The sequence below is a fragment of the Ranitomeya imitator genome, chromosome 1 (genome assembly GCF_032444005.1).
Source record: "Ranitomeya imitator isolate aRanImi1 chromosome 1, aRanImi1.pri, whole genome shotgun sequence".
In the NCBI taxonomy this organism is placed as follows: Eukaryota; Metazoa; Chordata; class Amphibia; order Anura; family Dendrobatidae; genus Ranitomeya; species Ranitomeya imitator.
This window is the reverse complement of record NC_091282.1, coordinates 206,630,015-206,642,491: the sequence shown is the minus strand read 5'-3', so window position 1 is coordinate 206,642,491 and position 12,477 is coordinate 206,630,015. Positions and strand designations below refer to the sequence as shown.

The following is a 12,477-nucleotide window of genomic DNA, read 5'->3' as shown; positions in this document are numbered from 1 at the left end:
GAATGAAGGGCACTCGTGTAGGGAAAAACAGTGAAAGTTATGCTGAACTAAACTAGCTCTACAACTCCTTTATTCTCAAGACTGGTGGGAGTCCAAAAAGTAAGACTCTCACTGGCCATAAATATATGAAATATTCTATCAATATGCCATGACATTACAAGATAAGATTTGGTCCTTGAAGAATGGGGGAAGTACCATGGTTCCTTTACAAGCACTAAAATCACTCCTAAATCATCTCATCAAGGAAAGTAATTGTTCAGCTAATAAGATAATTGAGCTACAAATGGTTTGTTATTCAATGTAATAAATTCTGGAAAAAAAATTCCAATACAGGAACTAGTGCGTATACAATGACCTTGTTAAAACAAAACATTAATTGATCTTATGTTATTACTTACATTTTTGCTTTTTCCTTTTGTATTGTTCAAAGGTGACGCCTTTGTATCTCCTGCTTTTCTGCCTAATGAGGAAAATGACAGTGAAGTTGATGACGATGAAGTTTTCACAGGATTTGCAGAATGAGTATTATTATTGTTGTTTTGATTTCCACTGAAAGTCTCCATTATTGATCGAAAAGCACCAAACGGTTTTTTATGCTGCTCCCCGACGTCTCCATTAGATTGGGACTTTTGTGTCTTTCCGCCATCTTTCTCTTTAACGTCATTGGGATCTACTTCAGTCTGTTCCACTTGAACAATAGGGTCCTCAAAAGTTACCCTGAGTTTCAGATTTTGGGAAGTCCTGCGTTTTGAAGAAGGAGATTTTAAAGCACTTTTAGGGCTTGTTGTCTTTTGTGCTGAAGAAGAACTTGAGTCTGTTGAACCGGAAGACTGAAGTATGCTTCCCGTTTGGTACTGAGGTTCACAGTCTGGGTCACTACTTTCTGATGTTGGTGATGGACTATGGCCATCCACAGATTTAGATTTTAACCCTAAAACAAACCGTCGTCCTGCAGTGTTTGACTGTGTATGCTTTTTTATCATCAGCTGGAGAGCTTCAGAATTCTCCACGTTTTCCACTATAGGCTGTGGCCTTGGCTTATCAGCTTTTCTAATGGGTGTATGCTTTTGATCTTCTGAGTTATTGGAGTCTGTATCAGACTCGCTGAGAGACCTTTGCATAAGTTGCCGTAATCGAGCAAGCTTAAACTCTCTTTTCTCCAGCGGGATCCGTTTACCACTCCTGGATGATGTCCCATCCTGGAACTCCAGTGATAATTTTTCAGGACTAGAAACATTGTCTGCCAAGTCTTTTCCTAACAAGTGCCGCAAAATCTTATCAGACTCTTCATCTAGTGCTCTACACCTGAGTCTGCTGGGAGCAGATGTGCTTAGTGACTGATAGCTGTCGTGAAGGCCATTTAGTTTATTTTTCTGTGTAACATCATCTAATTCAAGTGACTTCCCCGGGAGACTGTCTGAAGCTGGGGACGATGGAGAACTGTGAAAAGAGAATCTAATGAATGCAAAGAACAGTCATTCTGAAAAACAAAGCCATAACAGCAAGGCCCTGATTCATCAAATCGTTTTCACCAGAATTCTGTTCTAAAACGGTTTGAAATCTTGAAAGTTTTTAGCGCAATTTGCAGTTGCAAAAAAAATATTGGCAACATATCTTTTACACACCCGTCTTGGCCATGACAGGCAATTTTTAAAAAATTAGCTGGAGCTTTAAAGTGAGAAGGCTTAGCATAACGCAGTCAGATGATTCATTATAATTTACACCAAAGTGGCGTAAATTATAACGAAAGTGCACTTCTGTCTCACTGCAGTAGATTGATTGCAGTGGTGCAAGTTAGCTGAAAGATGTGCCAAATTCATTAGGAGACACACACCTCTTAATTAATTTGTCTCATCTTATATGCTAAGTAATCTGAAGACAGCAGGTGATAGAGGCTGAAACACAGAATTCAGGGATGTGTCACTTGTGAAAGAGCGCACTATTGTTTACTAACTGTGAAGGATTCATCAATAAGAGCTTAACATTGCTGGACTACATTAGTTTGGCAACGCCCCCTACCCCTGTGATAAGCAGCTCACTGTCTACAGACTATGTACATACAGAGCCTGGAGTGGGCGGGGGCAGCTTTCTCAGCTCTGCTTCATTCTAAATCTAAAAGCTCTGGCTGTGTCAGAACTGCTGCACAAAGTAAACTAAGTGATACACTGTTGCATTCAGCTTCTCTTTTCCTAAATTATGAAGCTCTCAGATGAGGTGGCAAAAAACAGATGACAGATTCCCTTTTATCCAGCATACTATACATCAAAACAGTGCAAAAAGTTAGTCTAGATGAATTGAGGCCTTCTTTTAAAGGGCATTTAGGATATTTTTATGCATTACAGAATATATATTTGTTATAATAAAATTCTCATACACAAGCAGAAAAAAGGCAGAACCTAGCCTGCAAGGATTTCCAGTTCCCCATCTTCTATCCATGATCAGGGTCTAGATACAGGAGGGAAGGAGGTGCCTACTACAACGACACCCCATTGAACATCCAAAATAGAGAAACCAGAGTTAAAAATGACACCCAGCTTCTGCTGCTTGATAGGTACACATCAGTATTGTAAATGGAGGTACAAGTTACTCCTCTCACCAAAAATGTCACACTATGGTCTGATAATGGATTTGTAGTGAAAGTAGTGAATCTAATTTCTTCTTGGCTGGAATCTAAAACAACACGTGCCCTAAAATTAACATTATCTATTCTGTGTTCACAAAATTCGACTTTGCCAGAAGACAATATTGTTTGGGGTCCATGTGCTCAGACCTCTATACTCCTCATCACCTAATGGGAGGATGCAGTGCTCCACTTACAAGAGAAGCTTTCACGTAATAGACTATAAAAGCCCATCAACCTCTATCTCAAGTGTAAACTAACAAAGCTGCATATCTAGCCTAAATCTAAGTGATTGTAAGGTGATGTCTTGGCAATACCTCCATGATCTGACATTATTTGAGATTTTGGAATGAATAGCGTATAATACCACATTTCTCCTCCATCGGCCACCTACAGCTTCTCAGGTTTCAGTTAGGCTACTTTCACACTAGCGTCGGAATCTCCCCGTCACAATGCGTCAGGCAGAGATTCCGACGCTAGCGTTTAACGCACTGCACAATGGAGGCAGCGGATGCATTTCTCCGGCGCATCCGCTGCCCCATTGTAAGGTGCAGGGAGGTGGGGGCAGGGAGGTAACGTTTTTTGCTCCCGGCAGTCCGCCACAACACGGCGCAACCGTCGCACGACGGTTGCGACGTGTGGCAAAGCGTCGCAATGCGTCGCTAATGTTAATCTATTGGGCAAAAACGTATCCTGCAAACAACTTTGCAGGATGCGTTTTTTGCCATAAACGACGCATTGCGACATCTGGCAAAAAACGCCAGTGTGAAAGTAGCCTTACTGGACTGCGATCTGCTGATCATCAACAGGTCCTCATTAGAGAAGTGATTGTCTAGATAGAACAACCACTTTCACTGTAGAAATACGATATGTACCTCAAAATACATAGCTTTTAAAAAGTTACATCTTACGTTACTATTTAGCTGTGAAAAGTAAAATGTTCTCAAAATATAGAGCTGTTTTTGGTCATTTAAATCTAATTAATGAGTAGATGACAGGTTTGGCACCATGTCATGATAAGGAGTTGTGATACTGTGAAGTTCTTGAAGTAACAGTTCTTTAAGGGAGAACATAAATGATGAAAACCTTCTATTCCTAAAAATATTTCATGAATATGATTTACAAAATTAAATATATTAAAGTAGCAGTCTAGTGATTAAAAAAATACCAGTCTTAGTGCCCCAATGAATATATACAGATTGTTTTATTTTTTTTAGGTATTAATTTCTATCTCAAAACTCAGGAATTCCTTTTCCTCAGGTAGGACATATGATCTTATGGTGAGGTGACCCTTCTGGAATTTAATGGCATTACATTCTCTAAAGAGGGCTGCCATCGCAGTCACTAGAAGTTCATATATGATGAAAGTGCATGAAATGAACCACTGAAGTTCTCAACATGCAGTGACTGAAACTCCTATCACAGTTGCTGATGGTGACTAGACAGCTCCTGTCACAGACTTATAATGTAGGAGATCACAACTCAGCTTGCATGACTGTATACTTGTGATCTATTAGCTTTATTTAGAAAAGTTTAGGAGGCACAGGAGGCAAATCACTGATTCTAGTTGCCCAACTGATGCGTTGCTGATGTATCATGGTATTTACAGCAGGAGACAAAGGAGTAAAATGCACATTGGGAATCAAGATGGAGACTGAAGAACAGAGGAGGCTGAACTACATGTAAGTGCACAATATACAGCAGTAGTGCAGAGTGTGACAATCAAACGGTGGGGTGAGGGCAGAGATGGCTGGACTGTTCAGAATTTTTTTTATGTGTGTCCATTAACTTAATTTCTGATCTATAAAGAATAGGCTATTATACTAGAATTAGAAAATTCTTTCAAACATTGCAGCTTTGCCACCTTGCTGCAAAGCTTATGACCTCAGGTTACATTCTGTTAATGGGTTTTCCCTACACCTATAGCTTGCTTTGTGGTGGGAAATGTATATTCATCAAGTACAGATCTGTTCTGTAGCTTACTGATTATATTACACTGTAGCATGTTTGACGATGAGGTCCTTAGCTGATCACCATCACATAATAATGGTGTGCTACGATGGAAAGGCTTCTCCTGCATGAACGCATTACACAAATAGTCCGTGTATTACAAGAGCCGTAAGTGAATTTCAAGATGTGAAATCCTAGCCTGTGATAATGTACACATAATGCGCAAGACTTTGTGAATGAGGTAAAAATAAAACTAAGCACAGATCAATATTTGAGTATATAGCATTTGAGAACTCATCTATTATTCACAGCTCATAAAATATATACACTTCACCTCAAAGGGCCAAAGAATTGACAAATCAATCCAAAAATGTTAATTATTATAATACAAGTATTCATTTAAACATACCATGGCCAATGCATGACACCATTACGACTTTGGTTTAGGACCATTGTGATGAGTTTGTTTTCCAATGGATCCTGATAGACATGGGAGAACCAAGCTGACTATATCACAGTCTGATAAAGTTTAAAGGAGTTTTCCAGCCTTAGGCTACAAGTCTGCAGACTTGTGAATCGCTGCACGCTATGAGGATTCTATGGAACCAGCGGTGGACGCATGACAGCAAGTATGTGTTTTGCAAACATGTGGTCGCATGCTGACCAGATGGGCGCTACCTCGCTCAATGCAGTGTACTGAGCAGGGCCGGACCAAGTCTAGTCGGACTGTGGCCAGAAGTATGCAAATGACATAGTAAGACCACATGATCACCGTCTGCCTACAGTACCAGCATCGAAAAATCCTTAGACCATGTAGACCGTACAATGCGAGGATTCACAAGTCTGCAGTCACAGAGTGATAGCAGACTTGTAACCAAAGGCCGGACAACCGCTTCAAGTATTTTTAACTCAAAAATAACGAAAACATAACCCACAATGGACCCGCCAAACAATAGAGATGAAAGCTACAAAGTGAAAATGACAGCTTGAATTTGGCATTCTGGTACCTGGGGGATGTTGGCAGAGACCTCTGGGCTTCTAATAGTTGTTGGAGATGTGTCTGTAAAGTGATCCGCTCTGTTGTCTGCCTGTAATGAAAAGACCATGTTGGTTCTTGTAAAAAAAACAAACATTTTATTTGCAATTACTCATCCAATATATCTACAATGGAAAGAGAAGCTGCAATGGCAACCAGACTCCAGTCTGCTGGACACAGGTCCATCATGTCACCCTTCTTCTAGGTTTGCTTTCTGCATACCATGGACTAGAATTCACAGACTGCATGCCTGGCTGTATGGTAATGGCACGGATGATTGACCTCCGTGGTGTCTCCGCAGCTCCTCTACATGCATTTACATATTTGGGGGCAGTGTTCTGGATCACTGCGTTGAGAAACACGTGATGGTGTCTCCACGGTGTTGGATGTTTTGGTCTCCACAAGGTCAATCATCCGTGCCTTTATAGACTTTCTACTAGGCACTGCTCCTGATAGCCAGTTTCCTACTCCACACTGATGAGGGGCAAAAACCCCGAAACAGCTGTCTGTGGATGGATACCATGCTTGGCATAGGTGGCTTTCCTTTATTGGATGTTTTCCTTTATTGGATACTGCCCTTCCCGGGGAAAGGCCTGGCTATTCACTGCCTGCGTTGAGAAACACGCAATGGTGTCTCCGCAGCTCCTCTACATGCATTGGCCATATGGTAACACATTACCATAAGTTTGAATTGGAATATTTTCCCACATAACAGATTTAGAACAGAAATTTCTAAGAACAAAATGGAAATCTTGGAAAAAAGTTTGGCTAAATGTTAACAATTTTAATTACTCATGAATGTTTTTTATTAATTTATTTTTATCACCTACGGTAAATCATTTGTACTATATAGAAATCCTTATGACAGAATATAAAATGTTAGAGCTTATGCAGTCTGTCAGTAGGATCAACCCTCGGGGACATCTATATGGGCATGTGGGTCATAGGAAGCGCAATAAAATGGTACCTTGATATCTGCAATTTGATGTCTTATTTCAGAGAAATCCTTGTTTTTCTTATATGTAAATATGCTGTTAAGATCTATGGGCTGGACACTGGTTTATATGAGAATCTGCCTCCAGAGCTTAAATGAAAATGAAATGTTAAAAGAAACAGGGCATTACCACAGTGAGACATGTAGATCAGGAGAGCGTGCTGTCAGTCATTACATGTCTTACATTGGTAATGCCCTCTTTCATTTAAAATCAGATCTGGAGGCGGAGTCTCATGCAGATCATCTTAACAGCTCATTTACATTAAAAAAAACATTGATTTCTCTGGAATAAGACATCAGATCTCAGATATCAAGGTATCATTTTATTCAGCTTCCTATGACCTACATGCCCATATAGACGGCTTAGGAAGGATAATAATCTTTATTTTTATATAGCGCTAACATATTCCGCAGCGCTTTCCAGTTTGCAGGATGGAAGGATGATCCTACTAACAGATTGTCTTTAAAGAACTTCAAATTGAAAAATTCTTCCACTGGTTTTGCAGCTAAAATCCCTCTTATCTATATTCTAGATTGGCTATGGCAGGCCAGATAGTAATGTATTTTAGTAATTACGGTACTTCTACCAAGACCTTGTATCCCCAGTCCATGTAAACAATATTTCACATTCATTCTATGGAAAGCTTCCTAGCTTCTAAGAAACCTATTAACTTCAAACTGTTTTAGGTATCTCAGATTACAGCTGGCTGTAAATTACTACTTTGCCACACACTCTGATTTTTATCTTGTGTTTGGCTACAGAATACCATGTAAGCAATGGTTCTCAAGAAAGCCTGATTAACCTCTTCCCACCACGGGCATGTTTTCACTTTTATTTTCTCCACACCTATATAAATATTTGCGCCAAAATAACTGGAGCACATAAAATCAATCCAGAGCATGGGGGAAGAAGGTACTGGAGTACATTTGTGACATTTTCATTGTTGATGAATCAGCCAAAAAACTTCTGGAAAATAAAAACGAAGCCCACAATGACCATCATAAAAAACAACAACAATCAAGTGAACATATTCAGGCTGTGTTCACACATTGCATTTTTGCTGAGTTTTTATGCAAATTTATGCAAATTAAAGCTCTGTTTCACAGTACCAGCAAAATATGAAAAGCAAACCTAAAACTAGACAAAACGAGGCAAAAATCTAATAATGAATTGGGCACTAAATAGTTTACTGCTACCCCCCCCCCCCAAATAAAAAAAAAGAATAAATAATAATGTTCACAAAAAATTCTATTTGGCTAAATTTTGTAGTTTTTTCCTACATCTGCCTAAGTTAACTGGGGTCAGGAAACTGCAATTGTAAACTGTCAACTATTTTAAAGGCTATAAAAAGAAAAAAAGAAACTCATTTCACTTTTCACATTTTATTGCCTTCATTACCACCGCATGCCTATTGGGACAATTTGGGTCATACTCAAAAAGGCCATATAATAGCTAAAAACACATGGAACACAAACTTGTTGCGGGACCCCTTTATGTAAAATACATCCAAGCAATTGACCCCCCCCGTAGATAAGACGATAAGACGTAGAAAATCGTATCTCTGGTGTTTCCGATGGATGATCTCAGGTGTCCCGCACAGGCAATAGTTCTCAAGTAGATCTCCCGCTCTTACAAAAACACAGAATGGAAAGACATCTTGTAATTGTAACCTTGCTTACTCTTTAAGTTGCTTGGTCAGCTTGACAACTTGTGATGCCAATGACATGCAAGTCTCCACCACCACCAAGTAGCGGGAGCACATGCTGTGGCCTTGATGTTCAGCACTTTGAGATGGTTTCTCTCCAGCATGATTCTGAATGGTGACATTTGCTCCATATTCAACTAATGTCTGAAAAAAATAACATGAACAATTTAGATTGTCTTACAATATAGGATTTATTTTTCTACGAAAAATGATTTATTTTTACCAATTACACATATACTTCTACTGCCACCATCTACTCCAGCATCCATGTGTTAAAACCTTTGATCTTTATATCCTCAATATTTCCATTCTGACCACATGTATTGAGTAAAAGTGGAGAAATATTCACACCTCATCAGAGATGTGGCACTTCAAACATACTGCCCATCAAGGCACTAAAAACTATATATGAGCTAATAAAAAAATATATATATAAAAAAAAACAAATGAACAATTATGCTGTCAAAAGAGAGTATTTGCTATCTAAGCCATTTTTTTTTTGCATGAAAAACATCAGTTTATGATATTTGGCACCAAACATAAAGCATCTGAAATGTTGGCTCTTCCATTTCATATTAATGTATATTTTAGAGGACAGCTAGTGTTTTAGACAGTGCCAAAACTTGACTCATTACATTCAGACAACCTTTTGGCATTGGCTTTGGTACACGCTCAAAGATTTCGGCTTTTGATATGTTTTCAATTATAGAACACAGAAGAAAGAAATGTAGTAGGTGCTCCTCTCAACCGGTCTGAGGCTACCCATGAACTGCTTCTCTTTTGGGCTCAAGCTTCCCTGCCCCACTTTTTGTTGTGTGGAACTGACTTTATAAATAGAATTAAGAGAATTAAATTGAGATGTAATAAGACAATGTCTATTAGAGACATAAGGCGACATATAGAAGAGTAATTTTCTTAAAGGGGTTGTCCGGGACCTTAACATTGATGGCAACCCCATCAATCAGTTGCTTCTGGTGACGGCTGCCTGAAGTGCTCAGTTACGGAGCTGAGCAGCACAACTCCGTCAACTGTATAGTGGCCGCGGCCAGGTACTGCACATCCGCAACCTATTTGAACCAATAGGGGGTGAATTACAGTACCCGACCATGGCTACTATTCCATTGACGGACCCATGCAGCTCTGTACCCCAACCAATCAGACATTAAAGGGAACCTGTCACCCCCAAAATCAAAGGTGAGCTAAGCCCACCAGCATTAGGGGCTTATCTACAGCATTCTGGAATAATGTAGATAAGCCCCTGATGCATCCTAAAAGATCAGAAAAAGAGGTTAGATTATACTCACCCAGGGGCGGTCCCGCTGTGGTCCGGTCTGATAGGCGACGCGGTCCGGGGCCTCACATCTTCTTACGATGACGTCCTCTTCTTGTCTTCACGCTGCGGCTCCGGCTCCGGCGCAGAGCCGTACCTCTTGTGAAGACAAGAAGAGGACGTCATCTGATGAAGATAGGAGGCGCCGGACCGGACCGCGACACCCAGCGCAGCGGGAACGCCCCTGGGTGAGTATAATCTAACCTCTTTTTCACATATTTTAGGATACATCGGGGGCTTATCTACAGCATTACAGAATGCTGTAGATAAGCCCCTGATGCCGATGGGCTTAGCTCACCTTCGATTTTTGTGGTGACAGGTTCCCATTAATTACCTATCCTGAGGACAGGCCATCAATGTTAAAGTCCTGGACAACCTCTTTAATGACCAAAGTTAGGGCAAAAAGGATGACTGATGTCAAACTTTTACATGAAATACTTTTGCTGCTGTCCCAAGTAACTGTATGAGCAAACCTATGAAGATACAGAATATTCACAGTCACCATACAGAACAGATATTATCTATCATCTGTTTGTACCCAAATCTGCCTGTATGTTTGGATCCCAGGGCCGGGACATGGGGTAGGCAAGGTGGGCACCTGCCTAGGGTGCTAGCTTCTGCCTACCGGGGATGGGCACATTGAAGAAAAAATTGCTTAATGTTTGTGGTCACCCAGCATCTTCCTGCGGCCGCAGACATTCAGCATAGTGACCCCTCTCTCTTCCTGCGCCCTTGCCATTGCTCCCTTCCCGCAATTGATTGTATTCGCGTCAGTCAGATGTGAATACAATTGCTATGTGCGCTGCCCAGGACAGGAGCAGAGGAGCTGTCATCTCCCCTGACAGCAAGATGCAGGCCAGCAAGATTTTTTTTATTTTTCAAACCAAACTATATGTCTAACTAAAACAAAAAAAAGGCATATTATCCACAGTCATGCTACACCGCAGGCGCCGCCTGCTTGATGAATGTGATTTTTCAAACCATATTACATACAGTATGTAAAATACGGGACAGATCACCAAAGGATCACTGACCTATCATAAGCCATCAGCATGGATACCTAATCAGAGCACCACATAAAGCTCCCCCCACAAGCTGCCCCGGAGCACGGGCATATCACTACCTGAAAACTGCAAATAAAGATTAAACTACATTGTAATCAGTATAACAGCGCCAACCTGACACTGTCTGTAGTTTACTATGCACAATCCTGCTGATAGCTTCACTTTAAAGGGGTTTTCTATTTTTCATTGAAGTCAGTCAGAGCCAATCACTGAGCTCAGTGTCTCTCAAACCTTTAGTGTGCACCTTGCTGTATGAAATCATACTATGTAGCTCTGCAAAAGAGTCCAGCAACTTCTTTACATGGCCAGTCTGTTCTTCCCTTACGGAGACATCTGTGACTGACTGATATGCAGGTAAGACTGAAGAGCTGTGCTAGATCTGAAGCGTTTGTCACTCCAGCTTTATCCACTGCCTCCTCCTCCTGCTGACGGCTCCTTTGCGTGACGTCATATAGCATAGAGGCTGCCAGTCAAGCGGAGGAGAAGCCAGTGCTGGGCGGGCAATAGAGCTGGAGTGACAGAAACTTCAGAACTACAGACTCATTTGCATATCAATTAAACTTCTGATTTCTTAGCAATGGAGGAATGGACTGGCCATGTAAAGATATTGCTGGACCTGTCTTTGAAAGAGCTACACAAGCATATAACAAGTTTGGGGGGTGAGATCCTGCCGACAGACTCCCTTTGATATTTACTGAATTTCTCACAAGTCACAATCACAGGACGAGCTCCAGGTAACGAGAAGTTGGAAATGTCAGTTCTCCGTCTTACCTGCACACAGCCCAGATACCCATTCTGAGATGCTATATTCACTGCGCTGTTCCCACATCTGTCGGTTTCATCCAGAGAAATCCCTTGCTCTTGCATAAATTGAAGAAGCCACAATAGTATTTTTTCCTATGAAGGAAATCATGAAAGACAGTTCTCAGTTAATAGAGCTCATTTCGAGAGCAATGCTATGGAACAGAGGTATATTGGCAGAGGGAATGAGGCAATGTTTTATGAAGCCACTTAACAACTGTTATCCATTAAAGATTCGGCATTTCATATCCCCTCTGGTAGATGCATCAAGCTGCAGTAAAGCGGGAATGGCTTCTGCAGACGTCTCCACACTGCTGAGGGATCGGAACAGAAAGAGGCTTTTGTCGGGTCGGGATAAGAGTCTTACGCTTGACTTGTAATCTGTCAGGTACAGTGCAAAAACCGCAGGTCTCATATATACTGCTCATTAGTTTACTTCTACATGGACTCTACATGCATTTGGGGCATACTTTAAAGGGAATATCTTAACAAATTTTTGCTAGCCCACCTGAAAGCAGCATGATTTAGTGACGGAGACCTTGATTCCAGCAATAGATCACTTATTGGGCTGCTGTTTATAGTTTTGATAAAATCACTGTTTTATCTACTACAGATTTACCAGTTCTCTAAATGCCGAGATCTCTATACACCGGTCCACACTACTGAGTGACGGTTTTCTGTGTTTACTGTGCATAGGCAGACAGCTGCCAATCAGTGGAGGGGGCGGGGTTATACAGAGCTGATGAATATGTAGTACTACAAGCAGCAGGCTTACTAGTCATCTAGTGATAATCCCCTACTGACAAAAATGTGATTTTATCAAAACTACAGGAAGCAGCCCAGTAGGTTGCACATCGCTGGAATCAGGGATTCTGCCCTTACATTATGCTGCCTTTAGATTACACAGCAAAAACCTGGTGATTCCCCTGAATCACAAGCAATATTGGTGCAAACACAGGGATATATGCAAATTTAT

At 40.9% G+C, this 12,477-nt stretch overlaps 1 protein-coding gene across 2 annotated transcripts in view; it reads right to left on the bottom strand.

Moving 5' to 3' along the window:
- Positions 1-12,477, bottom strand: part of SNCAIP (synuclein alpha interacting protein) — a 363,994-nt gene that overhangs the window by 27,224 nt on the left and 324,293 nt on the right. For both annotated transcript variants that reach the window (XM_069753553.1, XM_069753545.1), the window contains exons 8-11: positions 11,472-11,597; positions 8,281-8,450; positions 5,578-5,658; positions 399-1,440 (exon numbers count right to left, since the gene is read on the bottom strand). In XM_069753553.1, the coding sequence (XP_069609654.1) occupies positions 399-1,440; positions 5,578-5,658; positions 8,281-8,450; positions 11,472-11,597 (1,419 nt within the window). The remainder of the gene's footprint in view (positions 1-398; positions 1,441-5,577; positions 5,659-8,280; positions 8,451-11,471; positions 11,598-12,477) is intronic.